This window comes from Vanrija albida, assembly GCF_041260175.1.
Source record: "Vanrija albida strain AlHP1 chromosome Unknown contig_2, whole genome shotgun sequence".
NCBI classification, from domain to species: Eukaryota; Fungi; Basidiomycota; class Tremellomycetes; order Trichosporonales; family Trichosporonaceae; genus Vanrija; species Vanrija albida.
Window position 1 is genome coordinate 2,590,929 of NW_027191421.1, and position 16,178 is coordinate 2,607,106.

Below are 16,178 nucleotides of genomic sequence, written 5' to 3' on the forward strand. Positions count from 1 at the left end.
GAGTTTCGTACCGCGCCTCGCATTCAGTCGGCCCCAGGCTGAATTGTAGCACCAGCGGGCTGGGCGGGGGATGAGGCGGGCAGGCAGGCAAGACATGACTGCGCGCACCCTGCCACCCTCTCAGGTCGCGCAGGGAGGGACGCCACCAAGGCGTGTTTGGCTCGCTGTGGCGCCGCGCGTCAAACAGCTCTGCGCCAGCGCCGGCGGCGACCGCGGCGAGCGGCGCGCTTGGCGCCGGTTTGGGGTTGTCGCGGCCGTCTTGGGCGGTCGCGAGCGCGAGCGCCGTGGTGGTGGTGGTCATGGCAGTGTTTGGTACGTTTGGTTTTGTGCAGCTCGTCTCGTATCGACTGGCCAACCCACCCCACCTACCGCCTATCGCTCCCCGCACCGCAGCAGTGCCGTCATATCGCCCGCCTGACCGACTGCAGCTTTTGTCAACACCGGCGTCTTGTTGTGTGTCCTGCGCTGCTTGCTTTGCCTTGTCCCCATCGCTCGTCGTCGTTGTCTTCGTCCTCGTCCTCGTCGCTGTCGCCGCCGCCGCCCTTATCGGCACCTCCCTCGACCTCCCTCCCCACCCCGCCACGCCCCGTGCGCCCGCCCGCTCGCAGCGCCCAGCCCCCCTCCCCCTCCCCCCCCCTCTTCCCACCCACAATGACATCTCGACTATGTAAGTCCCACCCGCACCCCCACGCTCGTTCGCGCCCGCCCGCGCTCGCCTACACTCGCTCACCCCCACCAGCACAGTCGCCGCCGCGCCGCGACTCGCTCTCGCCCCGCCCCTCATCATTCGACGAAAAGCGCGCGCTCGCCGCCATGCCGTCCAGTATCGACGTCCCGGGCATCGTCCTCAGTGAGTAGTGGCGTGGACGAGCGAGCGCCGAGCGCCCCTCTGACTCGCCCAGCCGAAGCGTCCGACCGCCCGTCCTCGCCACCACCAAAATCCATCGTCCTCCTCAGCCCAGCGTGCGTAGCGTACCCCCCACCACCGCGCGCACCCTGGTCCCTCACGGCCAAGCCGACGACCGCGCGCACCCTCGCCGTCGTCCTCCTCGTCGTCGTGGCAGCGTACCACCTCTACTCGACGCTCGACCTGTCGACCATCGTGCCCGCCCACGCCATGTTGCCATAGGCGGCGGCTGAAGTTGAGGCTCGTGGCCGTTTCATTCCTCTCACTCTCTCGGGCCTTGTACCGCACGGACACTTCACATGTACTTTAGCATTGCAGCATCACCTGGGGTGGCGCCATCGGGGCTGGGGCTGGTATCGCAGCCGCAGCCGCAGCCGCGCCCGCGAGCCCGCTTCCAGCCACATCATAGCCGGGCAACCCGGGCACGCCCGCCAGCCCGCCCAGCCAGCCGTCCCTCCCCACGTCCCGCCGAGGTAGATGCATGTTACACTGGAAACACTCTGATAGTCTAGACACAACTTGCAGCATCGCACACCCACACACTTATGCGTAGTGGTCGATGAGCGAGTCGCGCATCTCGTTGATAACAGCAGCAGACGTCTGGCCCTGGAGGCGGAAGGTGGCCTCGATGACGCTGACCTCGGTGGCCGTCGTGTCGAGACCGGTAAAGGCGCACCAGTCGTTGACAACCATACCGGCACCAATCACTTCGGAACCGCGGTTGACGGTTCCGGCGACCAGTGGGACCTGGAGGAGCGACGACAACTCGTCGAGCTCGGACCTCGACGTCTTGGGGTGGACAAGGCCGCCCTAAGCGTGTCAGCCAGCGTGCCAGCGTGCTTCAGCGTCATGCACTCGTACACACCTGGTTAGAAAGGGCACAGTACGAGCCAACAAGGACGTTGGACGCGATGGTCTGACGGAAGACCTCGACCTTGAGCGTGTCGGCGATAATCTCCTCAGTCTCGCGGTCAATGTCGGGGTGGACGAGCGCAACGTAGTCGTTGCAGGCAATCACGTTGCCGAGGGCCGACAACCGCTCCTCGACGCGCTGGATGGCGACGGTGGGAGGGAGCGAGTTGCGCAGGTGTTGCAGCTCCTGGTCGGTCGTGGTGGCGGGCACGAGCAGGCCGTGGCGGTTGCCGGCGGTCAGGCGGCCGACGATGCGCGTGCCGGCGATGGTCGTGTGCACGATGGGGATGACATCGCTGAGCTCGGCCTCGAACGTCGAGTAAAAGTTGCTCGAGGACGCGAGCGCCGTGAGGCAGTAGCTAGCGGGGAGGTCAGCGGGGCCACGAGGCGGCCATCACACGCCGACGCACGCGTTGGTGAGCTTGGAGAAGACTCCAATGTCGGTCGAGTTCTCAAACTGGCAGCCTGCGGGGTCAGTGCCGGCCCCAGTCGGTCTCCGCCGAGGGGTTACTCACGGACAGCCATGGTGGGAGGGTGGGTGGGTGGGAGGGAGTAGCGGTTGAGGGGTGCGGTGGGCGGAGAGTGGGTGGAGTGGGCAGTCGTAGGAACTCGTAGGATGCGTGCTTGGGGTCTGGGTCGACGGCGGTGCTGCAAGACCCCAGTTATAAGGACTTGGCGGTGTGGATATGTCGATGCTGATCCGAGACGAGTTGGTCGCTCTGAGCTCGACGTCAACTTTTCGACAAGCATTGTAAGCAGCACGACCATGGCTCGGATCCGAAAATCAACCACTAAAATGGGGGGACGCGATAAAACGCCGTCATCAGCCTGCTGTACTGCTGTACTGCTGTACAATGTCGTCGATCGGGCAGTCGGATGCCACACATCAACCCACCTGCAAGCAGCCTTGCATCTCGTCGTTGCTCTCCCGACGCCGACGCCGACGCCATGAAGCTACACCAGTTCGTGCAGGCCTTTTCCGAGCCGCTGCGCAACGAGGACGTGACGCCGCTGCTCCGCCTCCTCGACAGCCGGAACCGCACCGCACGCGGCCTGTCCCAAACCGTCGGCCCGATCGATGTGAGCCCCTTGCTCCCCCTCAGGCCAAGCTGACACGAGCAGGAGAAGCGCCTCCAGAACCCGGGCCACACGCTGCCCGAGCCGTGGGACGGCATCGCCGTGCGCCACTGCGCCGCCGTGTCGGCGCTCTACAGCAACGACTATGCCGCGGCGTGAGTTGATAAATCTCCAGCAGCCCACGACGCCGTTCTCACACCAAAACAGGTATTCACACCAGCACCAGCTCGCCATCCTCTTCTTCCGCTGGTTCCAGGAGCAGCCCGCCTGGGCCCTCCCAGTCCTCTACCTCATCCTCCGTGACCTGCGCGAGCTCGCCGAGCAGGCCGACGCAGCGACTTTCAGCTCCGGCGGCATGCCCAGCCTCGAAGAGTGCACCCGCACCGTGTCCAAGGCGTTCAGCATGTGCGCGACCGACCGCACGTACAAGGGCGCACAGAGCCGCCGCACCGGCGTGTACCACGTCGCATGCCTCAGCATAAAGTGCTACTTCAAGGTGGGCTCGGCTCGCTCGTGTCCCCCAGCTAACGCCAGGTCGGCAAGCCAAACCTCTGCAAGAACATTGTCCGCGCAGTCATCAGCGACCCAAAGACGCCGCCGGTCGACGACGCACCCCTCACAGACCAGGTCACATGGCACTACTACATGGGCATGCTGGCCTTCCTCAACGGCGAGGACAAGAAGGCCGACGAGGAGCTCACCTGGGCGCTACTGCACTGCCCCGCCGACGCCGTCCGCAACCAGGAGTAAGTGGCTGCGCTGTTGCCGCGCTGACCGCAGGCTCATCCTCACCTACCTCATCCCCCTGCACCTGCTGCGCGGCTCGTTCCCGCGGCGCAAGCTTCTCGAAGCCCACCCCCGCCTCGCCGAGACGTACGGGCCCTTCGTCAAGGCGATCCGCAACGGCGATGTCGCCGACTATGACGAGCACCTCGAGGCAGCGCAGGCACGACTCGTCGGGTTGAATACCTACTTGGCGGTCGAGCGCGCGCGCGAGGGCTGCCTGCGCGTCCTGTTCAAGAAGGCGTGGATCGCGAGCGACAAGAGCTCACGAGTGCCCATATCGACGTTCCAGACTGCGCTCAGGCTCCACGGCGTCAACGTCGACAGCGACGAGGTCGAGTGCATGGTCGCAAATATGATCTACCGCGTGAGTTGGCGCCCGGGGGACATTGCTAACAGGCAGGGTTTTATCAAAGGGTACATCTCGCACGAGAAGCAAATGGTCGTCCTGGCCAGCAAGACACCACCATTCCCCGCGCTGGCATCCATGGTCCGATAGTCTGGCATCTTCTGTATTTCGTAGTCGCATTTGCATTGTCATCGTATACTATAAACAGCCGGCACAGGACACAGGGAGACTACGAACGTTGATTGCACGCAAACATGCGACTGTACAGACGAGGGACTCCTACCCTACAGCTCCGAAAAGAGCGAGGCTGGGATAGAGGTGCCAGCGGTGGCCGCTCCCATTCTCTCGATCACCTTGGCATGACGCGGCTCAGCGCCTTCCTTGATCAAGCGTGTGGCGTCGCCCAGCTTGCCAAGCACCCCTTGGTACGCGGCGTCCGCAGTGCTGATCTCGGTCACGGACGTGTACCTGCGGCGTCAACCAACAACCCGAGGACGCAACTTACGTTTCAGATGACCACTTCTGAGTTGTCGCTTTCACCGAGCTTAAGAGCTGGCGATGAACCCTACTAACCTTCCTTGATGGAGCGTCAAGGCGTTTTATGACTGTTGATGCAATCACCTGGGACATTTCCTGAAGTGTCTGCACCATGTCAGCGGTTGGTCGTTGACAACACAGACTCACCGAGTGGAGGGCAGCGCGTTCTCCTTGAAGGCTCGGTGACAAGTACCTTGCACGCTTCGATGACCTCTCGGAGCCGGACGAGTTCCTCCTCACTGAACCCGTAGGGGCCTGGGTGTTGAGAGCTGGAGGTGCAGCTGAGAAGATGATCGCGTGCTGCATGGAAGCACCCGGTGTACCGATGCCAGCGGCGCTGAGTTGTTGAAGCCCCAGACCGAGCCCATCCAGGAGCTGGTCCCCAGTGACATCCCGTGAACCCTCGGCCATCTGATACCCCTGTCAGCTCGCCTCGTCCAGCCATGGCCTACTCACAGGTGTGATGGGCACCTCGTGGTTAGGGGCTGGGCCATCGGACCCCGGTGGATGCTCCCAGGTGGCGTCTTCCTGCGCGGGTGTTCGAATGGGCGTAGGATAGAAGCGTGGTGCCACCTGAACACGCTCCCCGATCTTCACACTCTTCTTTCCCTTGACACTGGATGCGATCACCGCCGTAGCGGGGTGTGAAGGGCCAGTTCCCAGTTGCGCAGGGGCTTGTGCACCGGGTCGACCTTTAAGCAGGTGGGGTGTAGGCTTGTGACTAGGGTCATTGATAGTCTGGAGTTGGAGTCAGCAATGCCGCCACTCGTAAAAGAACCCACCCGCTGTCCACTGCTCTGAACGAGGGCGGATTTCAGCGCACGAGGCGGCAGTACTGGAGTCGGCGTCTCTACCTCGTTTGGCAGGGCTTGAGCTCGCTGAGGGATATCCTGTGGGGGTTGCTCCAGAATGCCAATGTCCTCAAAGAGAAGCTTTGACGCTTCGGGGGAAGCCAGGTCGGCCCAGGATTTGCGTTTCTTCGAACCTGGGGCGAATCTTGATCAGTCAACTGTCAATGGGCCAGGACAAAGTCTCACCCTTTTCGTTCTCCGTGTCCGGGAGGTGCGGTTCAGCCTCTTTATCATGCGAGGGCGGGCGCAGCCTCTCGTCAGCATCTTCTTCCTCCTCGCCCTGGGCAGCTGGCGGAGGAAGCCCGTGGGGTGGAGGCGAACCGCCGCTAGCCGTTGTCTGGTCAACGTTGTTGTTGTCGTTGTCGTTGTCGAGTGCCAAGGCAGCTAGCCTCTCACTCGCTTTCGCGGCTGGAGCCCTCGATGGGCGGCTTGTGGCTGAGGTGGCAGGAGATTCACCCACGGGCTTGAATGAACGGCTCGGACCTGCCTTGCGAGGCTGTAAGACGGCACTAGTCGATTTGCCCTTTGCCCCAGCTGAAGACTTGGGAGTAGGGCGAGGGGGGCGCTTGAGGGTGGAAGCCGGAGAGGAGGGAGACTCATTGTTCTTCTCGTCGTTGGGGGTCTCGACAGAGCTCTCCTCAGCTGTGGCCGGTGGGTTTTGCAACTCCTCCCTGTACGCCATGTGCGCGGCCGCATCGACGAATCCTAGCTCAGTGGCGCCTGTGCCCCCATCAATGTCGTTCAAACAAGGGTACACACCTGTTGCTTCGAGGGACGACTCATTCTCCACCGATGACGGAGCGTGATGCGTCGGCTGAGGAGGAGTCCTCCGCAGCTGCGATGTAGCGGCTTCGAACGCATCGGCCTCGGCGTCGGTCATTCCCAAGGTGACGTTGGTCTCACCACCGGCCTGAAAAGTGAAATCGGATGCACCATCTACGCCGCGCGTGGCCCGCTTGAAGGACTTGATTCCTTCGACACCGAAGGAGAAGTCATCTTCAGCTCCCTCGTCGGTATACGACTTTCGAGTGTCAGTAGCAGTTTGCCATAATCAACGGGTGTGAGGGTGTGTGAGGTGCTGTGAACCGATTAGGCTTGCAGTCTTACCTTGACGAGGAGGACGAAGCTGTCAAAGTAGACGATTATGTCGCCTCGCCCCAGACGACGCTTGCACTTGTCATTGTCGAGCTTGTCGTCCCCATCGAAAATGAATTTGGAGAGGGTGAAACCTTTCGGACTGTGTGAATCTTCCTTGGCCGAAATGGCGTTCACTACCTTCTTGCATATCTGCCAAACCTCGTTAGTTTCGGAACTTCTGCGGTTGGAACTCACGTTTGGGGGCACCTTGTTGGTCTGCACGTTCACCTTCACATCTGCCAGGACGTCTTTCAGACGCTCGACAGTTTCCGGTGACCATTGCTGGTCTCCAAACGCCTTGTCCATGAAGGTTCTACGACGTCCAGGCGCGGGCATCATTGGACTGATGGCGCGAATGAGGTTAACAGAGAGGGCAGAGACTGTTCAAAGTCAGTGAAGGCCGTTTCAGCGCTTCGCCACTTACATGCTGAGTCGTGGAGTAGCTTCCCAAGGGTGGCAGAACCATTGTCCTTGGCAAGGAGAGTCCGGCCTTGCGGGTTGTCTACGTCGGTTGCAATTTCCTGGAGAAGGTCTGAAACCTGGCGTAGAGTCAGCGAGGAGCAAGGTCGACGCCTACTGAAGACGCAGCGTCTGTCCCTCCGAGACGGCCTCCTTCAAAGAGGCGGAGAAGATTAACAAGTAGCTTCAGCCAGGTGTCGGTGTGGAGCTCCTTGGCGGTGCCTACTATCAGCGCCGATCGAAGGGGTCCACTTACTGTAGAGGCTGCTGGTTTCCTGCAGCTGTCAGAACCATCAACCTTCACGGCACTTCGGACGAACCTTGACACTGTAATGGGTTAGCTACTACCGACAGTGGCTTCCCACCTTTCGATCAACGCCGCAATCAAGACGCCACAGCTCACTAGGGCGGCTTCGGGCGATTGGGGGCGAGCGGACCCTTGGCTGGGTGCCGGGACACTCTCGGCAAGGGTGGTGACCAGTTCGCTGGAAACGGTTTCGAGGGCAGCATAGCAGTAGCCAAGGTAGAGGGCACGGGGCACGTCGTCTTTGAGTGGGACGAGCTGATGCGTCAGTCTGGGCCGAGAGCGTTTCTCACTTCCTCCTCCACCCAGTTGCAGAATGGCTTGACGTCGCTGTCAGTGGGCACTTTGCTGCTCTCGGAGGGTGTTATTTCGTGTGACTCTTCTACTACCGCTGCCCCGACAACTCACCACCAGCTTGACGAATGCCGTCCTACCGCGGGCCAAGAGTGCCTGCTTGTCCTTGTATCCTTGGCTCTTGACCTTCTCGAAATGCTCGCGTATGGCCTTGTGGGCCGCATCGTAGCGTTTCATGTTTGCTACCGGGGCCTCCTTCTTGGAGACCGGCATGGTGGAGGTGGGGGGATGAAGCGAGGAAGGTGAGACGGGGAGGAAGGGAAGGCGGTGGTGGCGAGGAGTTAGTTATCAGTTCTGGGTAGTGGAGGTGAAGTGGTGTGAGTGGGGGTGGGGTGAGAGGCCGGGGGAATGGATTCTGTGAATGATCTTGGAGAGTCGCGAGCTTGATTGAGAATCGACGACAAGCGGCGCTCGAGTCTTGTCTTTGTCTTGAGTTGAGCGAGGGAAGGTGACAAAAGTCCAAAGGTAGGTCGTCGGTGAGTCGAGGGTGACCCAACCGCACATACACACTGCGAGTGAGGGGACCCCACAACATTACTTGTGATGACGGGATCCGGTCGGGTACCGCGCCGCTGACCGTATCAATAGGCTGGCTGGCTGGCAGAGTGTGACGGAATCAAATTTGACCGATGACGCCTGCGTTGGGTGATGGGTTCACGTGAATCGCGTTGTCGGCCGGTTGCGCGTGGGCTCGTCATAGGCGTTATCACCGCGGTCCACTTGCCACTCCCGGTAGCAGCCAGCGCAGCGCCGCCAGCCTTCCCTCCCCCCTCGGCCACCCCTCCCCCTCGTTCCCTCACTCCCCCAGTCACCGCCCCACTACTTAACACGCCTCATTGTCTCCACCTCCCCCCTTACTCAACTACGTCCCCCCCCATCACTGCTTGCATCGCTCCATCTCGCTCGCATTGGCACACTAGTAGTACCCCATCCCATCCCACCTCACTCGATCCACCCGTTGCTGCAGAACCATCATACCCATCATGCGTCTGTCCCTCACCGTCCTCTTCTCCCTCCTCCCGGCCATCCTTGCCACCCCCCTCAAGCGCGCGGGTGGCATTGCCCCCCTCAACGTGGCTGGCGAGACCATCCCCGACTCGTACATCGTCGTCTTCAAGAAGGGCGTGTCTGTTGACCAGATCTCGCTCCACCTCGACAACGTTGCCGTCTGGCAGAACGCTGCTGTAAGTGTCTCCCCCTCCCCCTCCCATCCCGACCCCTAGCCGATAGCATCGGAGCGTGACCCAGTGTTGTGGCGTCTTGTCTCACTTGGGATAATCACGCATCACTCTCTTGTACACCCATCGCACACGAGATGTCGTGTCACTCGTCGTCATCCCCCCTGGGTGGCAAACGGGCTTATCTCCGAGTCTTTGCTAATCACACGACCAGCCTCTCCAGGGCGTTGAGGATGGCCTTACCCACGTCTACGCCGACAAGATCGACAACTTCGACTTCACTGGTTACTGTAAGTTGCGCAGCAGCTGCTATTCAGGATGCTTGCTGATAGCTTGGCAGCCGGACGCTTCTCGGCCGAGGCCCTTGAGGCTATCCGCGAGGCCCCCGAGGTGGCGTATGTTGAGCACGACCAGATCGTCCGCACCCAGGACGACATCAAGGGTGTCGACAGCTTTGGCGACGACATCGAGACTGAGAAGGACGCACCTTGGGGCCTCGCCCGTATCTCGCACCGCGACACTCTCCGCCTCGGCACATTCAACAAGTACGTGTTCGACTCGCACGGCGGTGAGGGCGTGACTGCCTACGTTATCGACACTGGTGTCTATATCCAGCACCCCGAGTTTGAGGGCCGCGCCCGGTGGGGTGCCACCATCCCCTCGGGCGACCCCGACGAGGACGGAAACGGCCACGGCACTCACTGCGCTGGTACCATTGGTTCGGCCAAGTATGGCGTTGCCAAGGCGGCCGAAATCGTCGCCGTCAAGGTTCTCCGCAGCAACGGTTCGGGCAGCATGAGCGACGTCCTCAAGGGTGTGGTTTGGGCTGCGAAGGACGCCGAGAAGGCGAAGAAGTCGGGTGGCTCCAAGCACAAGGGCTCGGTTGCCAACATGTCGCTCGGTGGCGGCAAGTCTCAGTCGCTCGACGACGCCGTTGACTCGGCCGTCGAGTCGGGTCTCCACTTCGCTGTCGCTGCGGGCAAGTGAGTACTGAGTGGATGTTGTTTGAGCTAGGCTAACGTTATCAGCGACAACCGTGACGCGTGCACGTTCTCGCCCGCTGCATCCAAGCTCGCCGTCACTGTCGGCGCCTCCACCATCCGCGACGAGCGCGCGTACTTCTCCAACCACGGCAAGTGTGTCGACATCTTTGCCCCTGGTCTCGACATCAAGTCGACTTGGAACGGCGTTCCTCCTGTCAACACCATCTCGGGTACCTCGATGGCCTCGCCCCACATTGCTGGTCTTCTCGCCTACCTCATCTCGATTGAGGGCAGCGAGACGTTCTCGATCCTCGAGGGACAGCAGGAGCTCGTCGCCGTCGAGCAGGACGCCAGCGCCTACTCGCAGGCGTACGACCTCCTTCCCGAGCTTCTCCAGGCCGTCCTCCCCGCCCCCGAGGACGCCGTTGTGGAGCTCACTCGTGGCAAGCGCGAGCTCACCCCCGAGCGCCTCAAGAAGGCTCTTATCGCTCTCGCCAGCCCCGGCATCCTCAGCGATGCTGCTGGCCGCCCGCTCCCCGCCGGCTCGCCCAACCTCCTGGCGTTCAACAACGCCACGACCTCGGCCCGTCGTTAAGCGATGTGCCGAGATGGAGAGTTAGGGTAGAGGACGTGAGAAGTTGAGAATCGAATCGCGAACCAGAATCATAAAGTCTTGTTGTGCACGTGACCTGCGGCACAAGCCGCGCCGTGGGCACCTGTGACTGTGAACGATGATGTACCACTATGCAGTGCATTTCAGAATGGGCGGTGGTGGAGGGGTATGGGTGGGGAGGGGCGACGTGGTGCTGCAGCGGCTACAAGGTGCGGGGGCGGCTACAAGGTGGTGGGGCTCGTCTGTCGTGGAAGTGGGAGCGCGCAGGGCGAGGAGCCTTGGCGCGCGCTGCGACAGTCATGCTGTTGATGCGAGTCGACGACGCGATCGCGATCGAGCACGGCCGTGTCGTGCCAGCCAGTGCCGAGGGGCCAGCTGACCTCGCCCGTGCCGAGTGACGAGAGGACTGCGTCGCGCGCCGCCGTGCCTGCCCCACACCAACTAGCCCCCCTGCGCAACAACAGCAGCGACGAGCACGCCCGCGTCGTGCGAGATGGTCGCGAGGAGGCTGACGGGCGGCAGCTGCTTGCCAGCGGCAGCGGGGTCGGCAGCCAGCGCGAGCAGGGGGCGGCCGGACGGCGCGTACCCCAGCTCGAGCTGCTTCCAGCCCACGGCGAACGGCAGGGCCTTGTACGCTGCCTCCTTTGCGGCCCAGCTGCGGGTTAGCGGGGAACGAGGGCAAGACGCACCGCGACGCGAGGAAGCGCAGCTGCGCGCGGCGGAGCGTGTCGGCTTCGCCCCCGGTCAGCTCGTCGAACTGGGCCAGCTCGCGCGCGCTGCATATCCTCGCGGCGAGGCGCGCCGCGCCGCGCCGCGCAATCACGCCCTCGATGCGCGCGAGCGAGAGGATGTCGACGCCGATGCCGAGGATCATGGCTCCATTGTTGGTTTGCGGATGGAGGAGGGGGAGGGAGGGAGGTGGGGGTGGATGGTGGAAGAGGGAGCGAGCTAAGTGGAGGTCGGTTTGTCAGTGTGGCGCAAATCTACATAGCTCGTCGACTGCAGCAAGTCGTCGCCCATGTCCAAGTCGCTAAGTCCCATGTCCCAACCTCCCAACCCTGCCCCAGCCCCCGCACCAGTTCGACATTCATTGCATCCACGAGGTAGCAAGATGAGATGTTCTCTATGGTATTTACAAACGCGACTTCGTCATTCGACGGGACAGGAGAGACACTGCGCCTTGGTTGTGCAAGGCCACGATTACATGTGCTGCAATGTTAGCGCATCCCAGCCAACAAACCCGAGGCTCGGCTCGAACTCACCCAGGCGATCTTGTTGGCTGTGGAGTTGTTAGCATGCACTCGCCCGAGGTCGGAGCACAGGACTTACTGCCAGCATCGCGGTAGCGTTTGGCTAGGAAGCGTCAGCGACAAACGGTGGAGTAGACGAGCGAGACACCTACCAAAGGTCTGCTCGTACACCGTGATCGGCTGCGGGGGCGCCCCAGAGTGGCCGGAGATGGAAGTAGCGGCGTCCGACCCACCGTCGTCCGTGTACGTCGCGAGACGGGCCTGCTCGGCAGCGTTCTGGGATAGGCGTCAGTCTGATGTGCAAGCGCGTGGGCGGCCAACTCACATGGGCGTACTGCACGAGAGAGTACCAGGTTAGTGGGTCTCGAAACTCTGGGTCAAGTAACACTCACGTAAGCGACGGGGATCATCTGTTTGGTTAGCTCAATCCTCGACCCATGAAACTCACCGAGACCGAGCGCGTCGCGCGCTGGTACGTGCTGGACATCTTGTAGCACATCTCCTGCATCTGGTCGGCCGTGAAGTTGTTGTCGTCGACGACAACAACGCTGCAATTGTAAGTATAGGCACAATCGGACCAAAGAGGCTCTGCTCACTAGTGGGTGGGGCGGGCGGCGCCCTGCAGACCATGGTGGGCCTGGAGGTAGAAGTCGAACACGAATGGGTGCGTGACCATGGTATCGACGACGGTGCCTGATGGTGTTAGTTGCGCGAGCGAGCGGCTTAATGGCTCACCGGGGGGGAGGTTGCCGTTCTTGGCATCCATCTGCTTGGTAACGCCCTCGATGCCGAAGAAGCGCATGTTGTGCTGAGTGGCAAGTCAGCAGCGGACCTCGTCATGATGAGAGCCGGCTTACCCTCTTGGCGCAAATCACGAACGTAATCTTGGGCTTGTAGCCCTGCTTCAGCTCGGCCGCGGTCTTGCGAATAGCCGCGACCTCCCGGCTGTGACGGATCAGCGCCCAGCACGGCCACAGTCATTCTGCAACTCACTCCTTGACAATCTGCCACTGGCCATCAGAGACGCCGTCGCGGAAGAAGAGGATCTTTGCCGGCGGCACGCCCTTGTTGTTGTTCATGTACGTCTCGAGCTGGAGCTTCGTCATCTCCCCGAGGTCGCTAATGACCTCCCTATGCCGCGTTAGTATGCGCCCACTGTCGATCAAGAAGAAGGCTCACTGGCGGGGGTCCTGGAGGCGGACCTCGGTCTGGAAGGTAACGTTCGCGGGGTTGAGGGCGCCAACCGAGACCGCGATTGAGGGGTTGAGCTTTCCGAGGCCGCCACTGGGGTGCGTGACCTAGAATGCGTCAGAGGCAAACAAACAGAATGGGCTTCGTCCACTTACGTCCGCGCCGATGACCATGGTCGTGGCGTCAACACCAGGGACGCTGACCTCGTGGGTGACACCCCCAACCTTCGCGTGGATCTTCATGGCGACTGGGAGGGTTAGCTCACACCGCCGCTGCCAGGCTCACCATTGCCGAGGTACTGGTCGAGACCGCGCTCGTTCATGAGCTTGTCCGCGACGAGGCACTGGGTTACGACAGGCTGCAAGTTAGCACGGGACATCGCTGACCCCCGAAACGCACATGCTTGAGGCGCATGGCTATCACAGTTAGTAAAACACACAACTGCGATCACTACTCCACTCACCGCCAATCGTCTTGACCTCCTTGTAGATAGCCGTGTCCTTGAACTGAGGGGACAAGTCAGATTTGCTAGCTGTAAAACTTACCGGCAGGATGACCACGATCAGCTGTGGGTTCATCTTGTTCTTCTGGTAGCAGGTGCGTGCCGCCAGGGCCAGCGAGTCATGCAAGTCAGAGTTCCGGCTGTTGGGCTCGACCCTGGCGAGTTGGATCAGATCCGGGTTGGTGTTCGCGACAGCGCAGCCTAAGACGTCAGCAAGCAGTGCAGTAGCTGGGCCAGCATTACAACGTACCGTAACTCTGAAGGGCCTTGACCAGTTGCTGCTGGAAGCGCGCTGCAAGGCGTCAGTGCCGTCACCTCGATCACCTCGAGGCACTCACCGCACGCCTGGATGTCCATGCGCGGTGCCCCGCAAAGAATCGCCCAGGACTTGAGCGGGTTGCCGGGGCGGGTGAACTGTGCGCTGGTCAGTGGCGGTATCAAGCAAGGCGCAACAGGACACTTACAGTCATGGCCGGGCCGTTGTTGGGCTTGAGGTTCCAGCCCCTGGTCGATTAGCTCACTTATGCGATTGCTCGCGCATGCCATTTGGTACTCACCCGTTCCACAGGCCCGTCGACTTGCCACCCTTGTAGTTGATCTTAGGAGGGGGGAGAACACGAGCGTCGATCCTCATCATGTTCGCTTGAACCTGAAGGCCCCAAGCCTCGAGAAGTGGGCTGTTCTGGTAAGCCAGGGCAGCGCGCCACTGCTTGACTGGACTATGTTAGGCATTGCGCGACAGCGGGCAAGTGGACTCACTGCTCTGGGCACGCTGCATGGGGCGCGCGGCCGCGACTTGGATCATCGCGGCGGTCTGATCAGACGTCATGGCCGCGAAGGGCACCGGATTGAAGTCGCAGATATGAACCAACTCAAACCTTGGACTTGTTAGCAACGCCAAGCGGGGATGAGTCGACTTACGGCGCCATGAAGTTCTTGCCGTACACCACACAAGGAAGGCGGGGCTTGGTGAGGTTGATCCCGTGGTTCTGCTTGTAATACTGGACGAGGCCGACCTGCTTGTCGGGCGCGCCGTCCTGGCCCTGCACCACGAACCTGATGTCCGAGGCTGGAAGGTTGGAGATGTTTTTAAGAGTATAGACGCGGTCGTTCTTCCTGCGAGACGTCAGTTAGAGAAGGATGTTGTGAACTTACTTGTATGGCAGGGTGAACTTGGCGCCATAGAGGAGCTTCTTCAGAACACGGATCTGGTTTGGCTGCAGATTGTCGAGCTGGACACCATGACCAGAGGCCTGTGGCGCGCCGCCGCGTCCACCGCCGCGGCCGCCACGGAACCCGCCGCGACCACCGCGCCCACCACCGCCACCGCCGCCGACACCAAGGTACTGCCCGACATTGTTCTGCAGGCGTTAGCGTTCACCCACCGCACTTCGACTGTACGTACCGAGAGGAGTCCCGACTTCCAGACGGCAGTGTAGGCCGTGTCGATCTAGGGTCGTTAGAGCCATCACGTGTGGGTAGTCATACCTGGATCGCGGGAAGCTTGTTGCTCGTAGCACGGAACGCCTGGTGGAAACCAGAGAGGACGAGCGCGCCGTTAGGAAGCTCGGTGGCATTGTCTAGAGTCAGCGTAAGTGTACAGTGGTTACGTACTAAGGCTGTAGTAGCGGTTGCGGGCGCCAAGGGCCGTGTAGCGCTGCGAGGGCTCCTGGCGGAGCATAACGCTGATGGCCTGCATGGCCGTGGTCTGTTGCGAAAGTCAGCCTAGAGCGAATCCACTGTCACTCACAACAATGTTACCCTCCTGAGTGGACTGCTTGTCGCCAGAGCAGAAACGGATAATGGACTGAAGGTCAATGGTGTTCGCGAGCTGGAAGACGACGTTGAAACGTCGCTTATCCGACATCTCGCGGCCGGGCTCCGGGAGCTCGACGCGGACGGTGCGCTTGCCGGCCTTGTCAACGGCGAACTTGGTCGTTGTGTAAGCGTTCTTCCTGCAGTGAGGTTAGCACACCGCACGTCGTATCTTCGGGACACTAGGACGTACTGTTGATCAAAAGCCGCGAACCGGAACGCCATAGCGTCGGGGTCCTGCTGAGCGACCTGCTGCGCCGCCTTGAAGATCTTCGCCGCCAGCGGCTTGGGCATCCTGCAAATGTTAGGAAGCTCACCGAGGGCCATTGCTTACTTCTGGTTGGCAACCTTGGCGACCGGGTTAATCTCCACGTCGTAGTGGCTGAGGAAGTGCCGTCAGTCGTCACCACCTGGGGCCAAGTTACCGTCGATACGCACAAGACGGTTGCTGCTGACTTGGTGAACCGGGCTTGGTACATGTTGGCCTCGACAGGGATCTTCGTCCCGGCGGTGCCAACGCCTGCTATGGTCAGCATGACTACCCCAGCTAGTCCCGAGTGCACGTACCGGGGCGAGGGTGGGCATCTGGAATGGGTCAGCCAACGAAGGGAAGAACGGACGTCAGTGGATGGCGTCGGACAGGAGGATGGGGTGAGACTTACCGCGAAGGATGAGATCGTCCTTGAGCGTAAATGACCCCATGGCCTGCTCGAGGTGCTGCACTTCGGCAGCCGTCACCTGTTGATAGTGAGTAAGGTGTGTGGTGGAGTTGGAGTTGGAGTGGGAGTGGGCGAGGGGTTGTGCGAGTCGAGTGTTGGGCGGCGCGTCGAGTGCTTATGAGGGCTGGGGAAGGGGGAGGGAGGGGTGCGTGTACTCACCGGCTGGTTCTTGGGAGGCATCGTCACTGGCCTTGAGGTTGAGGCTGGGCGGTGTCAGTGTCGGGCGTGGGACGTGGGAGGGGGGCAACAACAACAAC

The 16,178-nt window shown here is 61.4% G+C and overlaps 7 protein-coding genes across 7 annotated transcripts; 3 read left to right on the forward strand and 4 right to left on the reverse strand.

The window, feature by feature from the left end:
* Window positions 1-651: 651 nt before the first annotated feature.
* On the forward strand, window positions 652-1,129 carry Q8F55_002669 (uncharacterized protein; the record flags this gene model as incomplete). Its single annotated transcript, XM_069351261.1, has 3 exons — window positions 652-667; window positions 740-850; window positions 903-1,129. 3 exons carry the CDS (start codon window positions 652-654, stop codon window positions 1,127-1,129), a joined length of 354 nt encoding a protein of 117 aa, XP_069211647.1.
* Window positions 1,130-1,450: 321 nt separating this feature from the next.
* On the reverse strand, window positions 1,451-2,344 carry TIF6 (Eukaryotic translation initiation factor 6; the record flags this gene model as incomplete). Its single annotated transcript, XM_069351262.1, has 4 exons — window positions 1,451-1,717; window positions 1,773-2,178; window positions 2,230-2,284; window positions 2,335-2,344. 4 exons carry the CDS (start codon window positions 2,342-2,344, stop codon window positions 1,451-1,453), a joined length of 738 nt encoding a protein of 245 aa, XP_069211648.1.
* Window positions 2,345-2,767: 423 nt separating this feature from the next.
* Window positions 2,768-4,178, forward strand: CSN12 (COP9 signalosome (CSN) subunit; the record flags this gene model as incomplete). The annotated part of the gene is made up of 3 exons (XM_069351263.1): window positions 2,768-2,899; window positions 2,942-3,051; window positions 3,104-4,178. The coding sequence occupies 3 exons, from the start codon at window positions 2,768-2,770 to the stop codon at window positions 4,176-4,178; spliced, it is 1,317 nt and encodes a 438-aa protein (XP_069211649.1).
* Window positions 4,179-4,312: 134 nt separating this feature from the next.
* Q8F55_002672 (uncharacterized protein) lies at window positions 4,313-7,883 on the reverse strand (the record flags this gene model as incomplete). Its single annotated transcript, XM_069351264.1, has 15 exons — window positions 4,313-4,496; window positions 4,534-4,550; window positions 4,602-4,670; window positions 4,713-4,976; window positions 5,022-5,303; window positions 5,348-5,550; window positions 5,603-6,437; window positions 6,524-6,703; window positions 6,749-6,933; window positions 6,978-7,092; window positions 7,131-7,287; window positions 7,322-7,339; window positions 7,378-7,574; window positions 7,610-7,669; window positions 7,725-7,883. 15 exons carry the CDS (start codon window positions 7,881-7,883, stop codon window positions 4,313-4,315), a joined length of 2,925 nt encoding a protein of 974 aa, XP_069211650.1.
* Window positions 7,884-8,653: 770 nt separating this feature from the next.
* On the forward strand, window positions 8,654-10,426 carry PRB1 (proteinase B; the record flags this gene model as incomplete). Its single annotated transcript, XM_069351265.1, has 4 exons — window positions 8,654-8,854; window positions 9,063-9,138; window positions 9,189-9,831; window positions 9,877-10,426. 4 exons carry the CDS (start codon window positions 8,654-8,656, stop codon window positions 10,424-10,426), a joined length of 1,470 nt encoding a protein of 489 aa, XP_069211651.1.
* A 459-nt stretch (window positions 10,427-10,885) lies between these two features.
* On the reverse strand, window positions 10,886-11,318 carry Q8F55_002674 (uncharacterized protein; the record flags this gene model as incomplete). The annotated part of the gene is made up of 2 exons (XM_069351266.1): window positions 10,886-11,099; window positions 11,134-11,318. 2 exons carry the CDS (start codon window positions 11,316-11,318, stop codon window positions 10,886-10,888), a joined length of 399 nt encoding a protein of 132 aa, XP_069211652.1.
* A 326-nt stretch (window positions 11,319-11,644) lies between these two features.
* On the reverse strand, window positions 11,645-16,101 carry ago1_1 (Protein argonaute; the record flags this gene model as incomplete). The annotated part of the gene is made up of 29 exons (XM_069351267.1): window positions 11,645-11,653; window positions 11,765-11,797; window positions 11,847-11,987; window positions 12,143-12,242; window positions 12,291-12,387; window positions 12,430-12,502; window positions 12,552-12,639; window positions 12,688-12,825; window positions 12,874-12,992; window positions 13,041-13,132; window positions 13,171-13,266; window positions 13,349-13,391; window positions 13,431-13,588; window positions 13,638-13,679; window positions 13,726-13,801; window positions 13,852-13,891; window positions 13,945-14,101; window positions 14,147-14,265; window positions 14,309-14,503; window positions 14,543-14,748; window positions 14,793-14,837; window positions 14,876-14,967; window positions 15,002-15,095; window positions 15,138-15,342; window positions 15,396-15,497; window positions 15,537-15,584; window positions 15,641-15,740; window positions 15,865-15,940; window positions 16,081-16,101. 29 exons carry the CDS (start codon window positions 16,099-16,101, stop codon window positions 11,645-11,647), a joined length of 2,805 nt encoding a protein of 934 aa, XP_069211653.1.
* Between the last annotated feature and the right edge of the window lie 77 nt (window positions 16,102-16,178).